General features: G+C 43.5%; 1 protein-coding gene across 5 annotated transcripts in view; it reads left to right on the top strand.

The window, feature by feature from the left end:
- PIP5K1B (phosphatidylinositol-4-phosphate 5-kinase type 1 beta) overlaps positions 1-25,723 on the top strand; it is an 80,163-nt gene that overhangs the window by 41,210 nt on the left and 13,230 nt on the right. For all 5 annotated transcript variants that reach the window (XM_035099700.2, XM_060280048.1, XM_060280049.1 and 2 more), the window contains 5 exons: positions 543-842; positions 19,738-19,949; positions 21,810-21,893; positions 22,001-22,049; positions 23,138-23,222. In XM_035099700.2, the coding sequence (XP_034955591.2) occupies positions 543-842; positions 19,738-19,949; positions 21,810-21,893; positions 22,001-22,049; positions 23,138-23,222 (730 nt within the window). The remainder of the gene's footprint in view (positions 1-542; positions 843-19,737; positions 19,950-21,809; positions 21,894-22,000; positions 22,050-23,137; positions 23,223-25,723) is intronic.

The following is a 25,723-nucleotide window of genomic DNA, read 5'->3' as shown; positions in this document are numbered from 1 at the left end:
CACCAGTCTAGCTGCCGCGTTCTGGATTAGTTGTAGTTTCCGGGTCACCTTTAAAGGTAGCTCCACGTAGAGCGCATTGCAATAGTCCAAGCGAGAGATAACTAGAGCATGCACCACTCTGGTGAGACAGTCCGCGGGCAGTTAGGGTCTCAGCCTGCATACCAGATGGAGCTGATAAACAGCTGTCCTGGACACAGAATTGACCTGCGCCTCCATGGACAGCTGTGAGTCCAAAATGACTCTCAGGCTGCACACCTGGTCCTTCAGGTGACAAGATTGCTTGTCACCACTGGTCCTCAGTGTAGAGAGCCTTCCAATTTAAGAGCTTAACTTTTTTTTTAGTTTAGTTTAAAATGTTTTTAATTAGAGTAGCAAGACATTCTAAGAATAATAAAACACTTCAAGCATTATTTCATTAAAAGTATATGTCTGGTTTGTTTAGGATAAACTTGACTTCCTAGTCTATATTAAGGTGCATGCAGAAATCTTATTTTAAATGTGCTTCCGGTGTTCATTGGAGCTTCTTCGTTTTGTTTTTTAAGAATCTCAACCAGAATCCAAGGACACTCCTACCAAAATTTTATGGACTGTATTGTGTTCAGTCGGGAGGTATTAATATCAGGATAATTGTGATGAACAATGTTCTGCCTCGATCCCTGAAAATGCATTTCAACTATGACTTGAAAGGATCCACCTACAAAAGGAGAGCATCCAGGAAGGAGCGGGAGAAGTCCAACCCCACCTTTAAAGACTTGGATTTTCTTCAAGACATGCATGAAGGATTATATTTTGACTCGGAGACTTACAGTGCACTCATGAAAACACTACAGAGGGATTGTCGAGTAAGTAAGAACTTTTGATACCAATAGCTGTTGTCAGACCATGACTCCGCTGTTTACACAGTGCGGGATGAATGGGTCCACAAAAGAGTTCTTGTCCACAATAACTGCATTTCATCTTGAAGGTGCCAGCAGCCTCCCTTGTTTGCGTTAACAGAAATATAGTTTTTGGCTTGAAGGGTATAAAAGGGAACTGTTGGAAGGAAGTAGGTGGAGAGATGAATCAGGAGGTAGCAAATGTGATATTCTTTGTATTATTTTGGTGTCTCATGGTTGTGTTCTTGATTGCTGGCTTTTCCTTCTAACCACGCCTCTCTGTTTCCTTTAATTGATCTTTCCTTCTTTTGTCCAGTCTCTTAGGAACTCTCCAGGTTCTCTATTGGGCCCTTTGTTTTTGTTCTTTGCCTTTACGCTTTACCGGTAGGTTCTCTTCGGCTGCAGTCCTATATACACTTATTCAGGGGTATCTCAATAGGACCTATTTCTGAGAAAACATGGATAGGGTGGCACTTTATTCAGTCTTTCATTATGAATCCTTGTTCTGCAGTCTTAACTGCATTTCCCATACTTGATTAAAACTGGACACACTGGGTGCAGCTCCATTCCAGCCTTTTTCTTCTGCCTGCAGCTCTCTCTGCCCCTCCCTGCCTGCCTCCTGCCTCCTCCCTTCTGTTGGCCAGCTCACAGGTGGAGGAGGGAGGCAAGGCACTGGAGATGCAAGGGAGGCCTCCCCACAGCCCTTCTGCTTGCCAGCCAAGTCAAAGGTAATTTTGACTATACAGTATGTGATTTTTGCATATACTGCATGCACAACCCTTGAACAAACCCCCAGGCGCCGTGGTGCGGAGATCGCTCCGGCACCCCCGCCCCGTTTCTTGCTACGGCTGGTGGGCAGGCGCAGCGCGCAGTGGGGCTGCCGCGTGGCACCCCCCTGCCGGCCTGGCGCCCTGACGCCCTGCACCACCCAGCCTACCCCTAGAGCCAGCCCTGCAAACCCCCCACATATGATGAGATTTGACTGTACATTGATGGTGGCCAGAGACACGTTTCTAACTTGTATTCTTATTTGGTTAGTTAGTCTTTCATCTTTTCATCTTGCTATTATCTCTGTGTGGTTATCTTTTCTTTTAAAGCTAAGTCTTTCAGAGAGACCCTCTTTCTTTTCAAGCTAAAGATCTTGGTTTTGTTTTTGGATTCTTATGTCATTCTCACCCCCCACCCCCACCCCTGATTTAGTATTTTCTTTCTCTGACAGCTTCCCATACCCTTGTTCATTATCTTGTTTTCCCCCAATTGACTTGTTGTAATGTCCTTTTAGTTGGTCTTCTCTTTTCCACCTTATGGCTCTTGTTTTTGTTTTGCATTTTGCCACCTACTTAACTTTTTCTGCTCAGATACACATGATGTTTCTCTGCTCTAGGTTTTTCTTTACTCTTCTACCTTGCCTGTTTTGCATTAAAGGTTCTGTTAACTTGCCTTTTTGTATGTATTCATGGCCTAGCTCCTGCTGATTTCTCATCTTGGCTTTCTACATGTTTTCCCCCTTATTATATATATATATATATATATTCTACAGTATATGCTTTTTGTCTTATTGCTGGTATTTGTGAAAAGTATTAAAAAGGTAAAGTCCAGTTAAGTCCAGTCATGAACGACTCTGGGGTTGTGGCGCTCATCTTACTTTACTGGCCGAGGGAGCCAACATTTGTCCGCAGACAGTTTTTCTGGGTCATGTGGCCAGCATGACAAAGCCGCTTCTGGCAAACCAGAGCAGCACATGGAAACGCCGTTTACCTTCCCGCCGGAGCAGTACCTATTTATCTACTTGCACTTTGACGTGCTTTCGAACTGCTAGGTTGGCAGGAGCTGGGACCGAGCAACAGGAGCTCACCCCGTTGCGGGGATTCGAACCGCTGACCTTCCGATCAGTGGTTTAGACCACAGCGCCACCCACGTCCCTTGTGAAAAGTATTACTGAGTTGATTATCTACCTCTTCTTAAAACATCTTTCAGGAAGCCTATGTTTAATGGTTGTGGCTGCCTTCTTATGTTTTGTTGTATTTTCAACTTCCTTTCTAAAGAACGAATGTAAGCCTTTTGGGCTGTGTCTATTTTTTATGTGTTTTGTACATCATGCAGCTCTTAAGACACTTTAGAAATCGATATTACTATATGATGTGATAGATCAACAGTATCCAACTGTAATACCAAACCCAGAGAAACATGGTTACGTTAAATGTTTTTGGAGTAGAACTGTTAATCCAGATTTGACGTATAGTCACTGAAAGTTAAGCCTTGTAGTAACTTGTTTTTTTTAAAAAAAGTTTTTTATTAACAACTTTCTATAGAGCCCTTCAGTATCAGTTTCCAAGGGAGTTTACAACCTATGATAAAACATTGAAATATACAATAAAAACTATAGAGGGTTGCATTGCATTATGTCCTTGATGCTGATGACAGGAAAAGAGAGAGCTGCCTTATGCTGGAGCAGTTTCGGGATATAATTTCTATTGGCTCCATACAGTTAGACAGGTAGAGGTTGGGCAGATTTCACCACAGCAGTGATACACTCATTTTAGAAGGCTCTGTGATTTGTGTATTTTTTGGATGTAGGCTTTATGTATGATTCTAGGTAGCAATGTGATTTTATGCAGAATTTTATACCGCTGCTTCGTGTGCTGTACCCATTTCTCTTACATGCAAATGGCCAATGGCCCAAGCAGTAACCAATGACTTATTACTCTAGAGTAGGCTACACTGGCCCACTTCTCCAGGGTTTCAGAGAGGGGTCTCTTTTAGCACCTCTAGATGCCAGGGGTTGAACCTGGGGCCTTCTGTATTCAAAGCTGTAGCCCTGCCACTGAGCCATGGCCCTTCCTTAGCCTTTTGAAGGTTTCTGTCAGTAAAGCAGGGAGGGAGGGAGGCGACTTTTGTAGAGCAACAGAAGAAGCCTCCCTCCCCACATCACTGATCAGTGCGAGAGTTGGCATTGGATACAGCAGTTGAAAGCAGCAGAAAAACAAGGTACAAAGGGTTTTTGTTTTTTTAAAGCCTGGGAGATTAAAAGGTCTTTGCCTGTCACCAAAATTATGACAGTAGAGATGTCTGCCGAGCCTCCCTGTGCAGAGGGTAGGGAGGTTGCCCTGTCCACTAGGGTGCTACTAGGCAACAAAATAAGGGAACGACTCTTAGGCCCCCAAGAGGTTGTTGGACACCCCTGTCAATTCCATCCAGCATGGCCAGCGGTCAGGACAGAGGAGAGTCGGAGTCCAGCAACATCTGGGGAGATCACGTGGGCAGGTTGTTTTGTAAGGGTCATAAAAGGAGTAAAACAGAGGGTAAAAAGTGCATTGAATGACAATGTTCTAATGTGAAAACAACAACAACATACTAATAATTTATTATTTGTACCCAGCGCATCTGACTGGGTTGCCCCAGCCACTCTGGGCAGCTGCCAGCATATATAAAAACATAGTAAAACATTAAGCCATAAGAAGTTTTCCTATACAAAGCTGCCTTTAGGTGTCTCCTGGTTGAAATGGGGTTATAAAACAGAAAGGGCATTCCTCATGGGCAGATTGCAATGTTTATTGGTTCGGCGCAACCCGATGTCAAGTCATGTTAGTGAACATGAAGCCATCTTTTGTTTGGATTTTGAGTGTGAATTTGGACATGACCTAATAATCAGCTGTATGCTCATGAGGCATTCTTCCTAACAAAAGGCACTGTTCCTCATCTTCAGTCTCTAGAAAGGAATATTCCATGAAATCAAGCTATTGGGGACCATGCAGAATATCTGCTCTGAACACCCACATGCCCCTTCTACCCTGAGTGTGTCAAGGGGTTTATTGTAGCCTCAAACTATGAAGCTGTCAAAATGTACCACAGTGACAATAAGAAAATTACATTAGTCAGAGACAATCTGATTAAAAGGATTGAGGAAGTAATTTCTTGTATAATGTATGAAAAGCCTTTTCCCACCTCTGCTCCAGGTTGTTGGCTAACTTGAGATAGAATCCAACCTTCTGGTTCCTCACCATTTATCATTTTTTAAGTGACCAAAATATACCTATCTCACAATGTTATTTGTTTAAGTAATGCATATATGTGAAAATACTTAAGGTTGGAATATGTTGTCTGTAATAATTCTGAATTCAGTGCTTGATCTTTGCATAGAACTCGCAATCTATGTTTAGGCGTTGATGGGATAAGATAAGGAAGCATAGGATGAAGATGCACCAAGAAATTGACGTTTCTGCTTCTGATAAGGAGGTGGCTTTAGAAGTGATTCCACCAGAAGAATCCCTCCGGTTATATACTGTTCAACTTTGTTTCCCTGAACAATGTTGTGTGTTCTTTTGTGTGTTTTTTTAGGATGAGCTTTTGGAATGATCAGGCATTGCAACTACAGGAATGCGCAAATAGGACTTATTCCTGGGAAATGCTGATTGGTTTACAACATGATGGTTATTTTAAAGTAGTAATATTAAACTGTTGGACCTGGGTGATATGATAAAGGATAGGAATCCACCCTGTCTGGTAGAGGATCTCTCTTACTATAGATTAGCCCTCCTGCCCATTGGTTTTTCAGGTGTGCAGTCTAAACAGTGATCTGGTTCCTGGACTGCCCAAGAGCAGCTTTCTTCAGATTTATAAATTTATTTTGTTTAGTCGGCTCAAGAATCTCAAAGTGGTTTTCAGTAAGACCAAAACTAATCATTTTTGTTTAATGGAGAGACTTTTTGGAGATAAAGGATTTAGCAACCATTGTTCATGCTCTTGTAAGCTCATGACATGATCAGTGTAATTCATTTTACCTGGAGCTGTGCTTGAAATGTATTGAGAAGCTGCTGATGAAGTGTCATAATTAAGTAAGGGACAGATGGTTAGAGACAAGACTTTCTAACTTGTTTCCCCATTTGAATGCAGAGAGCAGCAAAGCCCCTGGATGCCTGGAGCTCATTCATATCTGGGCTTATTATGCTGGGATTTTATCACCTGAGTGCTGCCCAGGTTTCATTTTTAGAACTGTCTAAGCTTGGATGTCTGTGATGGAAAGTCAAGATGGCTGTAAATAAAGAAATCTGTATTTGAAAGTAGTAAAAATAAATAAATTGAAAAAATGGCTTAGATCACTTTGAGAATCAGGATTATGGCACATGTGGAAGTTCTTATGCGTGTACACTGAACTTCTCCATTTACATCAATCTTGGAAGCTGTTCATTGTGTGAATCTTCATGTGCACCTGTTTAGATGGGAAGTTCATGTGCAGAACCTTACCATAGGTTTGAATCTAAGAGGTTCATGGAAATGGTAAAACTCAAGTGTTTCTGATAGGCAAGAGGCAGCAGTGTGATGCAGCAGCTAAAAAAGCCAATGCAATTCTGGGCTGCATCAATAGGAGTATAGCATCTAGATCAAGGGAAGTAATAGTACCACTGTATTCTGCTCTGGTCAGACCTCACCTGGAGTACTATGTCCAGTTCTGGGCACCACAGTTCAGGAAGGATATTGACAAGATGGAACGTGTCCAGAGGAGGGCAACCAAAATGGTCAAAGGCCTGGAAACGATGCCTTATGAGAAACGGCTTAGGGAGCTGGGTATGTTTAGCCTGGAGAAGAGAAGGTTAAGGGGTGATATGATAGCCATGTTCAAATATATAAAAGGATGTCATATGGAGGAGGGAGAAAGGTTGTTTTCTGCTGCTCCAGAGAAGCGGACACGGAGCAATGGATTCAAGCTACAAGAAATAAGATTCCACCTAAACTGTTTGACAGTGGAATTTGCTGCCAAGGAGTGTGGTGGAGTCTCCTTCTTTGGAGGTCTTTAAGCAGAGGCTTGACAGGCATATGTCAAGAATGATTTGATGATGTTTCCTGCTTGGCAGGGGGTTGGACTGGATGGCCTTTGTGGTCTCTTCCAACTCTACGATTCTATGATTCTATAATGATCTTGACTTCTGTGCAAATTTAGCCTTGATCCTAAATTAAGGGAAGAAATGTACTGCAGGCAAAGATATGTGAATGTTTTTATGCATTGATTCCCTTCATGCCAGTGTTCAGAACTCTTGGCTGTCATTGATCCTGAAGTCCTCTCTGTAGACTGACTGAAAATAGATTTAATACCAAAAGGGAAGCCCTGGAAGTGAGCAATCAGATCTCCCCTTATATGAAAGCCTGCCTCTAACATACAGGCCAGCAGAGTGCTGCGATGTCCATGGTGACCTGCTGTTTGCTCGCCTGCCAGCTGGAAAAAGTGCTGCATGCTGGAGATGGGAGGAGTGGTGTCGCCTCCATCTCAGCAGCTGGCAGTGGGCTGCTTTGTTTTGAAGCCAGAGAAGTCAGCAAGGCAGTCCAGGGAAGGCAGCAATGACATGTCAATACTCTGTTTGCCAAGATGGTAGAGGAAGAGACGGAGAACAGAACCTCAGAGCAATGTGGGCTTCTTTTCTACATCACAGGTTTCTTCAGCCTCGGCTCCCTGCACTGCCAGAGTTGTGATCTTGGGCATTCATCATCTTTTGTGTTTATGCGTACAGTAGAATAATATTCAGGAAAAGCTTTCATCACAATAGAAGATTGAATTTCATTATGTATGTGTCATCTATTTCATTCCATGTGTAAGTCATCCCTGATCCCAAGTTTTGGGAGAATGAGGTCAAATTCTGTTTTTCTTAGTGTTTTAAATATTTGGGTGAAAGGAGCAGTTCTGAGAGCAAAACCCCTGAAGCAGCGTAACAACCAGCAGGACACACTCTCCGTTGGTGCAGGTGGTCATTTCGTGCCAGACAGAATGGATTATTCCTTTCCCAAATAAAACACATAGTTGAAGTCCTTAAAAAAAAACCACAGTCCAAATTCTTTTACAGTTAACACCCAAAACCAAATATTAATCTATTTTGTAAAAAACAATGTTTTTCAAACTTCTGAACTAAGAACCTCTTCCTATTGTTTTCCCTATTTTCTGGACCTTTGCAGCGTAGGATAGCATCCAGAGAGCCATATAAGGAGCTGCACTTTGAGAAGAAAATGCTAAAAGACCCAATGGAACCAGGATTCTTTGGATATCACTGCTAGATTTTCAGAGTTTTAAAAAGTGTGTAATAAGCTCGAGAAATTCAATAATATTTCTTGGGGGCTGGGCTGGGTGTTCACCAGTATGTGGATGGTATCCAGCTTTGTCTCTCTTTTAAATTGGAATCAGTGAAGAGAGTGAATATCCTGTGTGAGTGTCTGGAGGTAGTTAGAGGATGGATGGTGGCTAACAGATTGAGGTTGAATCCTGACAAGGCAAAAGTACTGTTTTGGGGGACAGGGGACGGGCTGGTGTGGAGGACTCCCTGGTCCTGAATGGGGTAACTGTGCTCCTGAAGGACAAGGTGTGCAGCCTGGGAGTCATTTTGGACTCACAGCTGTCCATGGAGGCGCAGGTCAATTCTGTGTCCAGGGCCGCTGTCTACCAGCTCCATCTAGTACGCTGACTGAGACCCTCCCTGCCCACAGACTGTCTTGCCAGAGTGGTGCATGTTCTGGTTATCTCCTGCTTGGACTACTGCAATGCACTCTACCTGGGGCTACCCTTGAAGGTGCCCCAGAAACTACAACTAATCCAGAATGTGTCAGCTAGACTTGGTGACTGGGAGTGACCGCTGGGACCCTATAACACCGGTCTAAAAGTATCTACATTGGCTCCCAGTAAGTTTCCAAGCACAATTCAAATTGTTGGTGCTGGACTTTAAAGCCCTGAACAACCTTGGCCCCGTATACCTGAAGGAGCATCTCCACCACCATTGTTCAGCCTGGACACTGAGGTCCAGCACCGAGGACCTTCTGAAGTGAGGTTACAGGGAACTAGGCAGAGGGCCTTATTGGTGGTGGCGCCCTCCCATCAGATGTCAAGGAAATAAACAACTATCGGACTTTTAGAAGACATCTGAAGGCAGCCCTGTTCAGGGAAGTGTTTAATGTTTGATGTCATATTGTGTTTTAACTTGTAGGAAGCTACCCAGAGTGGCTGGGGGAACCCAGTCAAATGGGAGGCATATAAATAATAAATTGTTATTGTTATTGTTATTAAGGTAAGTCTTTGGTAAATACTCCTGATAAGGAATCCAAGGCCTGGGGCGGAGGGGTGGAATATTTTGTAAACCCATCAGTTATCCCCAGGCATCTATGCACTCTAAGGTTGCGACCTTATGTTCAATGAGCAAGCCTCATTGAACATAGTGGAACATATTAATAAATTGCCTAGAGCTGAGCTGACCCAAATGTCGGTTTCTGGAGGTCTAATCACTTGACAAAGGGACTGAAATTGCCTTTGTCACCCTGATTAAAGACCTCTTCCAGGAGAGAGGAGGTGGGAATGCAACCCTGTTAATCCTGGATCAGCTCTGCTGCTTAGGGATCAGAGGCTCAGTGAAAAGGTGTCTTGAGTAAAGACGCCCAAGTCCACTCTGTCTTTAACAGTTTTATTGTGAGTATTTACAGTGCAGAGATAGCAGAAAACATGACCCCTCAGTCACTCACAGAATCCGGGAGTGACGTTTCCTGTTGGGTGACCAGCATAAGAGTTTGGGCACCCCAAAACGCCTCCTCCTGACCTTACGTTTGGTGGCGCGCCTTAATTCGGGCGCCGGAAAGGGCTCCCTGTTCTCCTCCACCTGTTGGTCAGGTCGTTGCAAAGGCTCTCCCAGAACGCTGAGCCCTGACTCCTCCATCCCGCTCACTTCCTCATTCCTCCCACCTGACCTGCTGCTGCTGCTCTCACTGGGCGAAGTGCTGGTCAGCAGGATGGGGGAGGCTCCCTGTACGAAGATCTCCTGACAAGGTGTTTCAGATTACAGTGGTACCTCGACTTACGAACGACTCGACAATTTTTCGACTTATGAATGGGGCAAATGGCCGCACGCTTACAAACTTCTTGACATCTGAATGGAAACCGCGGCGGTTTTAGATAGGGTTTTTTCGACTTACGAATTTTTAGATGGGGTTGCTTCGACTTACGAATTTTTCCGTTTCTAATGCATTCCTATGGGAAATAAGTCGAGGCCCCACTGTATACCTGCAGGGTTATTTCTAGAGAATGGCAGTGAGGAATTGCGGCTGGACCCCATGACAACTGTCTTGTGGAATCCTTCAGGGCTCCAACCTGCCCCCAATCCCATTTAACATCTATATAAAGTTGCTCAGAGAGGCCACTGGGGAGCCCAGTGTCGCCAGAATGCTTGCAAAAGATTGATCTGTCCACACCATCTGAATCAAGACAGGTACTCAGCCAGTGTCCAGGGGCAGCAATGGCTTAGATGAGGGCCAATGATCAATGGCTTAGATACAGAGCCAGTGAATAGTAATAAGGCAAGGATATGGGGGTTGGGTTTTATGTCCTGGAAGGGGGTTGATGTTTTGTCCTGGGTAGAGTTGAAGCAGTTGCATAGTCTGGGGATGCCCTTGAATTTGCTACTTGAAGTAGTACCAGTGGCTAGGAATACCTATTGCCAATTCTGGCTAGTCCACTAGCTCTGTCTATTCCTAGGCACAGAGAGCCCGACCCCCGTGTTCCACACTTTTATCGCTTCCAGATTAGATAACTGTAGGGCCCTGTATACAGGACTGCCTTTGAAATGGGTTCAGAACCAGCCAGGAACAGAGTGCTGGGGTCAACGGATTGACTGGCTTGCATTGTAGAGCTCCTATGGAATTAGATTTGAAGAGCCTTCACTGGCTGTCTATGCTAACAAACCCCTTAAAAGTTCCCACTTGTAAGGCCCTAAACCAATGTTCTTCAAACTTGGGTCATTGCCTGTTGAGCTGATCTCACTCCCACAATTCCCACTATCCCTGACGTATTGACTAAGTTGGCTGGAGAAGCTGGGAGTCATAGTCCAACAATGTTTAGTGACCCAAGGAATAATATTACCGGTAGGTCCTAGTTACCCAGTGTGGTACCTCTCCTTGTACCATTCTGCCTTGTGTGTTGATAACTGCTGGCGATGCCCTGCTTGTTAGACCATGTTCAAATTAGGTTTGTCCCTCTACAGCTCAGAAAGGGTCTCATCAGTGGCAGCTCCTCCCTCCGCTGTGAAATGTCCTCCTCCTTGAAAGCTGGCTGGTGCCAAGAGTGGTTAGTCTTTGACACCAGCTCAAAACTTCCCTCATCATCAGGCCACTCAGTTCAGTTCAGATTTATTGCGGCTATAAGCCCATACAGGTATAAAACACATAATGATGAAAAGTTACAAAATAAACACATCAGCAGAACATCACACCCCAATCATCAAAATGATTATAAAAATAAGCATAAAATTACAAATGAAAAATAGTATAAACTTTCCATGATCGTACAGTAGTCCATTTCGTCTCTTTTGGGTAAGAACCAAAGTTAAAAACCTTGCCACTTGTAGGGTTATATAGGTATCATTGTCTTGTAAGATTAGGGCAAAATGTGTTTCTACTGGCATACCAACAAATTTCTGAATTATTGGGCCCAGCAGGTTTGCCTGAACCGCACTATGCAGAGGACAAATAAACATTATATGGTGAAGAGATTCCACCGACTTATTATCACAGACACATAGAGCAGATACTTGGCCCTTGGAAAATCTATGTCTCAGAACATTGGATGGAAAGGCGTTAAACCTCGCTTTAATGAAAGCAAATCTGTGAGATGCAGTAGAGAGGGAGGATAAGTATGTCGGGGCGTGATGTATTGGGGTAATGCTAATGTTCCGAGGTGAACAACCCCCCCACTCAACATATAGTTACGTTGTAACTCAATATCATCCAGTCTTTCTTTGATAAGTCTTTTTGCTATATTAAGCTCTAGATTTAAGGAGTCTGAGGGAGAGATTCCATAAAGCAAAAGTTTGGCATGAATTCTGCTAGACCAAGGGCTAGCGAATTCATCGCGCCATAGACATTGGACAAGATAATGGCTTGGTAGTCTGTGCCAGAGAGCTAACCAATAGACTCGCTTCCACAAAGGTCAGCATGGGTTTCGGAAAAATAAGTCATGTCAGACTAATCTGATCTCATTTTTTGACAGAATTACAAGCCTGGTAGATGAAGGGAACGCTGTGGATGTAGTCTATCTTGATTTCAGCAAGGCCTTTGACAAGGTGCCCCATGATATTCTTGTAAAGAAGCTGGTAAAATGCGGGCTAGACAATGCTACCATTCAGTGGATTTGTAACTGGCTGACTGACCGAACCCAAAGGGTGCTCATCAATGGCTCCTCCTCATCCTGGAGAGAAGTGACTAGTGGGGTGCCACAGGGTTCTGCCTTGGGCCCAGTCTTATTCAACATCTTTATCAATGACTTGGATGATGGGCTTGAGGGCATCCTGAGCAAGTTTGCAGACAACACCAAATTGGGAGGGGTGGCTAATACCCCAGAGGACAGGATCACACTTCAAAATGACCTTAACAGATTAGACAACTGGGCCAAAGCAAACAAGATGAATTTTAACAGGGAGAAATGTAAGGTACTACACTTGGGCAAAAAAAAATGAAAGGCACAAATACAGGATGGGTGACACCTGGCTTGAGAGCAGTACATGTGAAAAGGATCTAGGAGTCTTGGTAGACCACAGACTTGACATGAGTCGGCAGTGTGATGCAGCAGCTAAAAAAGCCAATGCAATTCTGGGCTGCATCAATAGGAGTATAGCATCTAGATCAAGGGAAGTAATAGTACTACTGTATTCCGCTCTGGTCAGACCTCACCTGGAGTACTGTGTCCAGTTCTGGGCACCACAGTTCAAGAAGGATACTGACAAGCTGGAACGTGTCCAGAGGAGGGCAACCAAAATGGTCAAAGGCCTGGAAACAATGCCTTATGAGGAACGGCTTAGGGAGCTGGGTATGTTTAGCCTGGAGAAGAGAAGGTTAAGGGGTGATATGATAGCCATGTTCAAATATATGAAAGGATATCATATGGAGGAGGGAGAAAGATTGTTTTCTGCTGCTCCAGAGAAGCGGACACGGAGCAATGGATTCAAACTTCAAGAAAGAAGTTTTTGCGGAGAAAGTCTTGATACTCCGCTGTGACCTCCCTGCCAATTTGGATACAATAACAGAACTGGAGGCCCCTCGGGTGTCTTCGAGTCCAGTATTGGACCAATTCGATCGGATACTCCCTGCCGATGTAGACAGATTCCTCCGAGCTGGAAGGCCCACCACTTGCTCCCTTGACCCGTACCTGTCCTGGCTGATTAGAGCATGTCCAGATGAGGCACAGGTCCCCCTGAGTGAGATCACTAACGTGTCCCTTGGCACGGGGACTTTGAAGGAAGCAGGGGAGTTGAAGGAAGCAGTGGTGCGTCCGCTCTTAAAGAAAACATCTCTAGATCCCCACTGCCTTGCCAACGTGGGGATTCAGGACACAGTCTGACAATGGCTGCGCTCCTTTATCTCAGGTCGGGGACAGAGAGTGGTGCTAGGGAAGGAGTTGTCGCTGTGGCACTCCTTGGTGTGTGGAGTGCCGCAGGGCGCAATCCTTTCCCCGATGTTTTTTAAATATCTTTATGCGTCCCCTTGACCAGATTGTCTGGAGTTTTGGGCTGTGTTGTCATCAATATGCTGATGACACCCAGATTTATCTGTTGATGGACGGCCGCCCTGCCTCGGCCCCAGACACACTGACCAGGTGCTTGGAAGCTGTGGCTGGATGGCTACGTGGGAGCCGACTAAAGCTAAATCCTTCAAAGACAGAGGTCCTCTGGCTGGGTCAGGACGACATGGGATTGGGGGGCAACTCCCATCTCCTGCGGGGGCTCAATTAGTGTCAGCGCCTTCTGTCAAGCGTTTGGGTGTAACCTTCAATGCCTTCCATGGAGGCACAGGTTGCAGCCACAGCTAAGGCAGCATTTTTCCATTTCCGCCGTATCAAGCAGTTGGTCCCTTACCTTTCTTGCCCTGATCTGGCCACAGTGATCCATGCGACGGTCACCTCCAGGCTTGATTATTTTAACTTGCTCTATGCGGGGCTGCCCTTGAAGCTGACCCAGAAACTCTAGTGGGTGCAGAATGCCACGGCAAGGCTACTTATGGGGTCCCTGCCATGGGATCACATTCATCCAGTGCTTTACCAGCTGCACTGGCTCCTGGTGGAGTACAGGATCAGATTTAAGGTGCTGGTTTTGACCTTTAAAGCTCTATGCGGCTTAGGACCCTCGTACCTACAGGACCGCCTCTCCTGGTATGCCCCACGGAGGACCTTAAGGTCCACAAATAACAACATTTTGTAGATCCCGAGCCATAAGGTGGTTAGTTTGGTCTCAACTAGGATCAGGGCCTTTTCAGTACTGGCCTCGACTTGGCCCTGCGGGATTTGACATCTTTCCGCAGGGCCTGCAAGACAGAGCTGTTCCGCCTGGCCTTTGGGCTGGACCCCTATGTTTTCCTCCCTTATGGTTCTGATTTGGGCTACTTTAAAATGAGGCTGCATTTTTAAAATTTTAAACTTGAACTGTATTTTAACCCTTATTTTAATTTATTGTTTCTCTTTCTTTTATGTCTTATTGTAATTTTACTAGTGTCAGCTGCCCTGAGCCCGGTTTTGACTGGGGAGGGCGGGGCATAAATAAAAATTTGTTATTTATCATTATTACCTGCAGGTGTAAAAGGAAGTGATCCCTCTCTACATATGGGAGCACTTGTAATAGCACTTTTTTTATAGTAATTCGCTATCAACCAGCATGTAGTCAATTGTACTGGTTTTTGACCCTGGCAAGAAAGCATATTCCCCAGGAATATCGCCACTAGTGCAGCAATTTTGAATGTATAAACTTTGAATGTATAAACTTAGCTGCTGTGAAAATTTGAAGAGTTAGGCACCGGCATAATTTGAAATTTGAATGTTGATAACCTTGGTTGCTGTCGAGCTTCTAGGCCAGACACATCAGTAAACCCAATTTTATACCTGTATTTACTTGCTAAACTGTAATCACCTGGCCCTATCCTTGCATTTAGGTCACCCACCAACAGGACCTTTGCCCGCGGAAACTTTGAAAGCAGCGACCTGACATAGGTTTCCAGTTTTTCCCACTTACTTTTAATGTTGATTTTTTTGCTAGTTGGGGGAATATAAGTGTTTATAATTAACAAACTACAACTTCCCCATGATAAAAGTAAGGCCATTGCTAGTTGATCTAGAGGGGGCAACTCCTTACAAATAGCATTTAGGCATAATGAGATCAGAATACATAGCCCCCCTTTGAGCCTCCCTGGCCTCTGCCTGGGACCGCCTTAGCTGCATATGAATGAAATCCTTCCAACGCTGGATTTTCTGCCATCCATGTCTCTTGGAGAGCAATGATATTGAAATTTTGGCAATAGAAAGGGATGTCTGTAGAGTGGGAAAGCCTGCCACATTCCAGGAGAGGGTATTTAAGATGTTAGTTGATTCTTGGGTTTTTGAGTACCGAGCTCCCTCAGAAGTTTTTGGCCGTTGATTCTTCAAAGTGGTGAAGTCTAGGTTATTTAAGGGGAGATGGGGTGAGATGGAGAAACCTTTTGGGGGTAGGCTGATTTGGGGTGTTTAGTTTGTCTAACAAGGCACCCACCCACTGTGTCCGTACTTCAGCCTTCCGTATTAATAACTTCTACAGTTCCCTGATTATCCACAAAGATTGAGCACCGCTAGTTCTACTTGATGTGTTATCGTTTTAGGTGTTGGAGCAGGTGCTGAAAGACCCATTTCTTCTGGAGTCAGGAACTGAGTTGATGTCCAATCCTCATTGGATAAAGGCTTTGTTTTGTGATTGACATACTTGAATTCCAGTGAAGGTGGAGGAGCTAGAAGAAGTATGGACTTTCTTATGGTCGATAGTCTGGCAATTAGCGGGATTTGCTCAAGACAGGCTGTAAGGAGCTGCTCATTCTCCGAGGTGATGTCATTTTCTGGCTTGTTGAGTGAGGGTGGAGTTTTTTGCGGCTTTTCCACCTGTTTAAGGGCAATGACAGTGTCTGACTGAGGCGGCTTAGGATTCTCAATGCTGTTAGACTCTGCTGAGTTAGTTTTTAATCTGATAGACTTGTATGTCCCTGAGAGTGGTATGTTGTTGTTGTTGCTGTTTAGTCGTTTAGTCGTGTCCGACTCTTTGTGACCCCCTGGACCAGAGCACGCCAGGCACTCCTGTCTTGCACTGCCTCCCGCAGTTTGGTCAAACTCATGTTCGTAGCTTCGAGAACACTGTCCAACCATCTCGTCCTCTGTCGTCCCCTTCTCCTAGTGCCCTCAATCTTTCCCAACATCAGGGTCTTTTCCAATGATTCTTCTCTTCTCATGAGGTGGCCAAAGTATTGGAGCCTCAGCTTCACGATCTGTCCTTCCAGTGAGCACTCAGGGCTGATTTCCTTCAGAATGGATAGGTTTGATCTTCTTGCAGTCCATGGGACTCTCAAGAGTCTCCTCCAGCACCATAATTCAAAAGCATTGATTCTTCGGCGATCAGCCTTCTTTATGGTCCAGCTCTCACTTCCATACATCACTACTGGGAAAACCATAGCTTTAACTATACGGACCTTTGTCGGCAAGGTGATGTCTCTGCTTTTTAAGATGCTGTCTAGGTTTGTCATTGCTTTTCTCCCAAGAAGCAGGCGTCTTTTAATTTCGTGACTGCTGTCACCATCTGCTATCAAGGAGCCCAAGAAAGTAAAATCTCTCACTGCCTCTGTTTCTTCCCCTTCTATTTGCCAGGAGGTGATGGGACCAGTGGCCATGATCTTGGTTTTTTTTATGTTGAGCTTCAGACCATATTTTGCGCTCTCCTCTTTCACCCTCATTAAAAGGTTCTTTAATTCCTCCTCACTTTCTGCCATCAAGGTTGTGTCATCTGCATATCTGAGGTTGTTGATATTTCTTCCGGCAATCTTAATTCCGGTTTGGGATTCATCTAGTCCAGCCTTTCGCATGATGAATTCTGCATATATAGGGTCTCCAATATTTTCAAAGAGATGGAGCACCAGCTCACCAGCCCTCTGGAGTTTTTCTTTGTTGAATAATATTTGTTTAGTAGCAGACCAGTCCTTAAGAGTCACCACGATCCTATTTTGGGCCTTGTCATGTGAGAGGAATTTTATGTTGATAATGCTTTCTGCTGTCACGAGGCCCCTGGTGGCTAGGTCAATTTTCTTAAGAATATTGGCTTTCCTTTGTGCATACGAAGGGAAGCCTCTATAGTTGGAAAGGGTGAAAAAAATAAGTTTGTGTTTGTTTAAAATTAAGTTCCAACTGTTCTGAGCTGTTTTGCCGTGGTCCTTTTTAGTTGGATTAAAGTGTACAGGGTTTCCTTGAGGCGTCTTGTTGCTTTGGAGCTGAGATTTCCTTTAGTTTTTCTATAGCACCACCAAGGGGCGATGTCTGCTCTGCTAAGTTTTGGGGCGTGACCACAGGGTACTTTGCTGGGGAACTTGAATTTTGGGTTGTTGTAGCAGAGCTCTTTGTTGATGTATTCTCCATCACCTTAAAAAGCTTTAGGAAATTCATTTTTCCAGACTGGGAGGACAATTTCCCCTTATGGCCCATTTTGATATTCTTAGACTTTTTATTTTTTTGCATTGGCCACTTTCTCTTTAAAGATGATTTCTTGGGATGATTTCCGTTGGGCGTGTTGTGAATTGTTTTATGTAGGTTGGAGGCTTCTTGTTTCTTGATTATCTCGATTAAGGTGGTAAGCAGGCTCAAGCTTTCTGATGTGAAATTTTTAATTGGCTCAAGTTCCTTCCTTATCTGTATTGAGTAATTTTTAAACAGGTCTTCGTACATCCCTGCCAGATAATAAAAATAATTGTCCGAACACTGTAACCTTGTACTGTTTTGCCGTTCTTCTGACTCATCCAGGAGAGAGCACCTTGATTCCTCTCCAGGTAGGGGGGGGGTAGAGAGGGCCCATTTATCCTAGTTTCTGGATTCTCCAGTCATGGCTCCTGCTCCAGGGAAGGCACCATGGCCTTCTTTGGCTATCACTGCTTGGTGTAGTTCAGTTGCCCGGTCTCCTCCTCCCCCTCCGTCATTTATCTTTACATCCCTCCTGTTCCAGGTACAATCACCAGACCACTCATGGGAATGGAGGTTTTCTGGGCTTCTTAATTCCTGCGCTTTGGGTTGAAAGTAAGTTGAGATTTTGGTCTGCTTTTCCCTTGAGGGAATTTCTACAGATTGTGTAGGGAAATTCCCAGTTCTTTGTAACAATGTATTGTGAGTACCATGCCCGGGCTCAGAGTAATATGGAGCTACTTTATCCCAGCCGCTAATTTGAGGGCTTTGTTTGGGAGAAGTCCAAAGAGTTATTTAGTAGCTTCAAAGGAGAGGGGGAGGTTGAAATACCACCCCAGCAACTCCCAGAGTCCCTGTTTAGCTAGAGCTGACACTTATTTTCGAGGGCAGCGTCTTTTTATCATAGCATTTGAAAAATAAAGCTCCTACTCACTCTGCCAAGGCTCGGGGGAGACTTGTCTCAACACCATCTTTTCGAGCTGTGTAAGATCCAGTTTTCACTGAAAATAGGACTTTTGTTAATGGGACCATGTGAGAAGGTGGTACTGTAGTGTTATAGTAACAGTTTGCAGAAGCAGCTATATCTTGATAAAACACACACACACACACACACAAAATATTGCAGGAAATTTCATTCATCTTAAAGATTTTTCATACCTGACATGGATTTGTAGTAAATAAAATACAAATGCAAATATTAAAATGCAAATAATTCATGCATTGTAGGGGGTTGTTACTAGACCCTTGGGGTCCCTTCCAACTCTACAATTCTGTGATTTGAGCTGAGATTTATTTCAGTGTTGCGATTAACTTATAGAAAGGAATCAAGAGCTCTTCCTTTAATTTTTCAATAACTTTCAGAATTGTTGACTTTCTTCTGTTTGTCAATAAAATTTATTCAGCCATGCAGCATTATTATTGACACATTATTGTTTTCCTGGCATCAGACTGGCACTGAAGGAAAAGGAAAAGCAATGGAGAAACATTGCCACATTTTTCTATCACACACACAGATGTGTCTTTACTATTCTTTGTGCAAACTGGTGTCCCCTCCTTTCCTAAAGCTTGTAATTGCCCAGTTAAAAGTGCAGAAATATTAACAGGTTACCTGTAATATTTTTCTGTTAATAACATATTTTTATTACTGTTTATAATTTTAATGTTCTACTGGATACCAGAAGCTGTTCTCTTTGTACCAGTTGCAAGTATTGTCCCATATGAAGCATATACTGATGCTGATGTACTGAAATATTCAATTGGTTCAAAGTGGTGTATTAACCACTAGCCTTGGAATAAAGGACCTTGAATGTTCCCTCCCTCATGCTATTCCCACAGAATGAACACTGAACTACATATCTAAACCACAGTGATGGCAAGTGAACCTTGCTTGTGAAAATAACTTTAGTTTGTTGGTTATCAAAAAAAGCATATATGTTGCCTTCAGGGCACCATTGTCATTATAAGAGAAGAAGGGAGGTGTTCGTGGTGAATTCCGACACCTCTTTTTCTAGACAAATAGCACTGGTTGCCATACCTAGACAATAATAAATAAGAATACTCTCTTAATAACTTTGCATATTCATTTCTCATATTGGCTGTTTCCTAATGCAGAATTATGAAATGTGTAACAGAAATGCTGTGGCCTTTGAATTTTGTATTACAAAAAGCCTATTACTAGGTTCTAGTCTCTTGGTTATTTTGTTTATCTCTTCTCTGTTTTGTAAAATTCACATCATTCTGTAGCTGGTAGAGTACTGTACTTTTCTTGGATTTGATATCTGATGCCAGATTGTTTGTTGTATATCCTTAGAAAGTTTTTTTTGTTTTTGTTTTACCTCTGTGAATTCAGCCTTTTGGTTTTGGCAGCATAACCAATTTCAATCTAAACATCTTTATTACTAGGTACTGGAAAGCTTTAAAATAATGGATTATAGCTTGCTGCTGGGAATCCATATATTGGACTGTGCTGCAAGAGAGAGAGAAGGTGAAACTTCTCAAAATACGTCGGATTCTAAACGCCCAGGAGGACAGAGAGTTCTCTATTCTACAGCTATGGAATCAATACAGGGTCCAGGAAAAACTGGGGACTCTGTCATCACAGAGAGTACCAACACGTAAGTCCCTAAAAACCGGTTCTCTTTTTATTTTATTTTATTTTAAATAAATATTTTCTATTAAAGATTTTCCTTGTTTACAAAAGCACATGCACTGTCTCTTTCTTCAGGTTATATTTTCTACAGATCAATTACATTTGCTGTGAGACATTGGTGTTATGTGCAGAATAGGGTTGGGAAGAAGAGAGGGGGTGGGGTGCTAAAGCCTATGCTCTTTTGCTTGGGGGGTTTTGTGTCAGCTTCACTTGGGTAGGTTCTCTTTCTATTTGCTTGTTATGTTTCCTTGGTGGTGAGAGAGAGGTTGGGGTGGCCTAGGGGTTGGGTGGTTGGATTTACTTGGCTGCAATTAGATTTATTTGTGGGTGTGTGAGGGGGGGCATTGTTGGGTTAAGTTACCCATATTGAATCGTATGCTGTTGGTGGGTTCATGGTGTTGTCTTATTGGGCCGTGTATGTGATAAACGGGAGCCGTACCAGAGTGAAGGCATCCTCTTCTATTTCTCCCTGTGTCAGTTTCAGTCTATTGGTTAGCTTTCCTAGAAAGGCTGTTTCCCCTAAAAATCTGTTCTTAAAACAAAAAGAGTTAATTGTTATTTCTAAATCACCCCCCCCCCCTGTTCCAAATATTACATCTACAATGGACTTTCAATTTGTGAATGATGGAAGGATAGATTTTGGAAAACACGGTGTCCTCCCGCAGACCAGAAAATCACAAAAAAAGAGATTGGTTTATCAATCGTGTGCCCAAGAAAAGCAGAAACCCAGGAACAACTTTAAATCTCTGGCATTATTTATACTATTTGGGCACATACTAAAGGGAAAGAAAGAAAAGGGTGAATCATCTAAGATTACGAGGAATGTTGGAACAGAAATATAAGTGTATGAAGAGGGAGAAAAAGTGGCTTCAGAAATTGCAACTGCTGACTTTCTCCAAAAAAGATATACAGATCAGCTGAGGCAGTCAGCCCCCTGGCACTTTTTCAAATGTCTGGTGACCTGGAGCAAGGTGTGCTCCCATTGCCCACCTGCTGTTAGTTGGGGTGAGCATGCCTCCCTGAAGTAAAGGAACCATGGGGAACTCACTTGAAGTGAGAACTCATTACTCCTTGGAAGCCATGCCAGTTCTGACCTGGCATTCTCCAACAGACCAGAGCTAGGCATCTTGCTTCTTACTTACTCCATCGAGAACCACAAGCGAAAGAAAAAGAGCACAATAACATCACATGGTAGAAAGGAGATGAAACACTTCCTTTCTCACGCTGAACACAGACACTCACATGACAAAAAAAACCATACTACTCCTCTTCGCTGGAGCAGCTCGGGGAACAATTATCCCAACAGTTAGGTGTGGGACAGGTGAGCCTGGCTTGCTAGGAACAGGCAGGCTGGCCCAGTGGGGAGCCCTGATGGCCAAAGTTGGCCTGCACTCCTGCTTTAAGGGATCTATCTTTAATCTTGTAGATGCATAATAGAAGACCTTTGCCTGCTGCAGCCATGAGATCAGCATCCCTTGAAGTCCTTCCCCAATAGTATCACTGTGTGGTGCTATTCACACTCATTGTTTGCACCAATTTGTGTGTAAAATGAATGAAGCTGTGCTCCAATTGTTGGTTCTTAACCTGTACATCATGCTGTAGATTATACTGGAAAATTGAAGCCAAAGTACACTTGTTAAAATGAAACTAAAAAGGAGAGTCTGCTTTGAACATCCATTTTGTTCACCAAACCATGTTGTCCTTTGCATGTGCCATTTTAATCAAAACACTATGTGTTCTTTTGTTTTTCATTGCTAGTACGTTTCAGTTGTAACTTTTCAAAGAAGATCAAATGTATAATGTCTCACTCTGTTGCTTCTCTCAGAATGGGTGGCATTCCGGCTAAAAGCCACAAAGGAGAAAAGCTGTTGCTATTTATGGGTATTATTGATATCCTGCAGTCTTACAGGTAACGTAGAATAACATTATTTGGATACTAATATATCTGCTGGATTTAAAGTTGTTGTAAGATGGAGTATATCTCATTAAGTGCTTGTGTGTGTATGTTTTTTTTAGGTTAATAAAGAAGCTGGAGCATTCTTGGAAAGCACTTGTTTATGATGGGGTAAGCCATGCTTCGTATTGTTAGAATGTTTGGTTTTTGTGTTAATTACTTATCTTTTACTACTGACAATTGCATACTGTGTGTGACATGAGGATATTTATGCTGTTGAAGTTCACTGCCATTGATGCATTTGCTTATTTATAAGTGACAAATACTGATCGACAAATATCCAAAAGTTTATAGTCTGCCTAGTGGTAGTTGGGTAAACAACAAATGGAAAGGAGGGAGAGGCAAGGGCCAAAGGGAAGCAACTGCAAATATTGTTGTTACAGGGAATGAAGACAAAACTGATATTTGCAAAGACTAGAGTGCAAAAACTTTTCTTAAATTAACAGACAAGAAATAAGCTTTCCAGTGGCAAAGACATTCAGCACAACAGCTAGCATCCTGACCCCTAATAGTGTTTGTAATTAATCTAGCCTCCCTTTGCATGTTTTAAAGACTTCATCAGACTGGCATCCATAGAAGGCTTGTTGTTTGTTCAGGCAACTGTATCTGGAACATCTGCCTTCATCATGAATCTGCGAGGGAATTGATAAACACCTTAGTAAGCCTTCAGACAACATCTCAATGTTTAAATAGAGGGAGTCAGTCTTTAACTTCCCCCGAAGAAGTTGGGGAGGAGATTGAATATGGTCTTCTGTAAATATTATTATGAAATTAAATAGACTGAAGTTGAACAGTACATGTTAGCAATTACACCTTGACAGTGGGTGATGAACACTGGATTTTTTTAGTTACATGATCTATTGAAGATTTCACAATTCTGTTAAAAATGTCTTCCACCATAAAGAGTGGATGACCTCCAAGGTCACAGAAGTGGATTTCCTCTCCTTGCTCTGCAGGCCCCCCTCCCCCAAACTTCTTTGGGGGAAGTTAAAGACTGACTCCCTCTATTTAAACATTGAGATGTTGTCTGAAGGCCCCCAAAGCAGATTTTGGAGGCATTCAGGGAGAGGCGGAATCTGTTCCATTGATAATGCCCATTCTGATTAATATTATTGAATTTCACCATTGTAGTCTTTTTTTAAAAAATGTTTTCTCTCTGATTGTCCTAATATTAAATACCTTTGTTTTATGTCTCGTAGGACACAGTTTCAGTACACAGGCCAAGTTTTTATGCTGATAGGTTTTTAAAGTTTATGAGTTCCAGGGTGTTCAAAAAGAATCAGGGTAAGTGCCATGTCACCAGTCATGAAGTTAGAGCCACTCTTCCGTTGTTGCTTTCGTTAGTTGCATTTATTCATTGCTTTCTACAAAAAAGTCTCAATGTGACATACTTCTCCTTGAAAATAGCTTTTGAATGGTGACTTTTAGAAGTATCTATGATTCTGTGATTTTGTCTGGAGGTGGGCTGTCCTCAAAACTTTGTAATGGTGCTTCTGCCTGTGACTCTTAACTTCAATGCTGGCACAACTGTTGAGAATGTTCTGGCTTATTTTCAAACATAGCAAATCCTTGTACAATGGTACCTCATTCGAACAGCTTAGATCATGAACAACTTGGAATTTGAATGCTGCAAACCTGGAAGTAGGTGTTCCAGTTTGTGAATTTTGCCTTGGAAGCTGAACATGCTCTGTTTTGAGTCCTGAGCTTCCGTTTTTACTGTTGTGCTGCTAATCCCCCCCCCCCCCGGTACCAGTAATTGCAGTGTTCTGGGGAGAGCTCCACAGTCCAGCTGGTTTGAGGAGAGAGAGAGAGAGAGCTGCTTGGGGGGGGGGGGAGAAAGGACTGGCTTGGGGGTGGAGAGAGAGCTGTGCACCCGTCCACTCTGCACCCACCCCTGCTGCCCACCCTGCACCCACCCCTGCCCCCTTGGGGGAAGCAGCCTACTTGAAGTTGGACATGCCTGACCTACAATACTGTTCTATTTATTTTCTAGTACAGTACAGTACATTGATTATTGTTTTCATTTTATGGATCAGTGGTCTTGTTAGATAGTAAAATTCATGTTAAATTGCTGTTTTAGGGGTTGTTTTTAGAAGTTTAGAACGGATTAATCCATTTTGCATTACTTTCTATGGGAAAGCGCACCTTGGTTTTGGAACGCTTTGGTTTTGGAACGGACTTCCGGAATGGATGAAGTTTGAGAACCAGGGTACCACTGTAGTTGGGATGCTTAAAACATCTTCTTCTTCTTCTTCTTCTTCTTCTTCTTCTTCTTCTTCTTCTTCTTCTTCTTCTTCTTCTTCTTCTTCTTCTTCTTCTTCTCCTCCTCCTCCTCCTCCTCCTCCTCCTCCTCCTCCTCCTCCTCCTCCAAAAAAGATCAACCTAGCAGTTCGAAAGCATACCAGTCCAAGTAGATAAATAGGCACCACTTCAGTGGGAAGGTAAACAGTGTTTCCTTGTGCTCTGGCTTATGTCATGGTGTCCTGTTGCGCCAGAAGCGGTTTAGTCCTGCTGGCCACATGATCCAGAAAGCTGTCTGTGGACAAACGCCAGCTCCCTCAACCTGAAGCAAGATGAGCACTGCACCCCATAGTCACCTTTGACTGTACTTAACTGTCCAGGGGTCCTTTACCTTTTACCTATAACCTATTGGAAGTTATCTGAACTTTTGTAACACGGAATGTGTCATTCAAGGATTTTGTGAGTGCCTATGCACACATTTGTGCAGAGAGCAGCATGGGCATGATCCTTCCCAGTGTATACATGTGTGGAGGAATCCCCATAATGCATAGTATCCCTTCCTTGGGCAAAGTTCTTGGGTGGGTAGTTGCTAGATCCAGGTGCTCTTGGAGGAAGTTGATTTTCTAGATCCATTTCAATTGGGGTTTAGCCCAGTTTTGGCACAGAAACTGTGTTGGTTGCCCTGTGATTACCTCCATTGGGAGAGACAGGGGAAATGCATCCCTGTTAATTCTCCACAACCTCTTTTGTTGTCTATGCTCTGGTAACCTCAATATTAGATTACTGCAATGTGTTATACTTAAGGCTGCCTCTGAATACAGTTTGGAAACTTCAGCTGGTCAGAATTGGGTGGCTATGCTGCTCACCCGAGCAAGATGATGTGAGCATCTGACACGGATCCTGGCCCAACTGCACGGGCTGCCAGTTAGTTTCCAGGCCCAATTCTAAGTGCTGATTTTGACCTATGAAGCCTTAAATGGTTCAATACTGCAATACCTCAAGGACGCAGCCCTGCAATCATAGTTGGAGGCCATTCTTCATGTGCCCCCTCCACAACAACCTAAGAACAGACCTTTTCTACACTGGCTATCTGTTTGTGGAATGCTCTCTCCAGAGAGGCTCACCTGGCACCTTTATTGCATATATTTAGGTTCCAGACAAAAATGTTTCTCTATAACCAGGCCTTTGGCTGATTGAACGTTCCATGGCCATTCAAATTTTGGGGGGCGGTGGTGGTTATTGTTTTGTTTTGTTTTTTATTTGTTTGTGTTCTCATTTAGTATTTTTATGTTGTGAACTGCCCTGTGAACTTAAAGGGAAGGGCAGCATACATGCAGAGGTCTCGTAATCACTCTGGTGCACTGCCTGCTGCCACATGTGTGCCAGAGGATATAGTGGGCAGGGGGAGGGACAGGATTCCACTATTCTCTGTGAGATCCCTCTGCATGTAGGCCCTGATTCTACATGGGCGGTGGCACCACACAACCTTGTCCTCCCTCTGCAGACTTAAGGTGCAGATGGCTTTAAAAAATGTATGCAGCCAA

This window comes from Zootoca vivipara, chromosome 11 (genome assembly GCF_963506605.1).
Source record: "Zootoca vivipara chromosome 11, rZooViv1.1, whole genome shotgun sequence".
NCBI classification, from domain to species: domain Eukaryota; kingdom Metazoa; phylum Chordata; class Lepidosauria; order Squamata; family Lacertidae; genus Zootoca; species Zootoca vivipara.
Note: the sequence above shows the minus strand (reverse complement) of the source record. Positions and strands in the feature narration are given on the sequence as shown.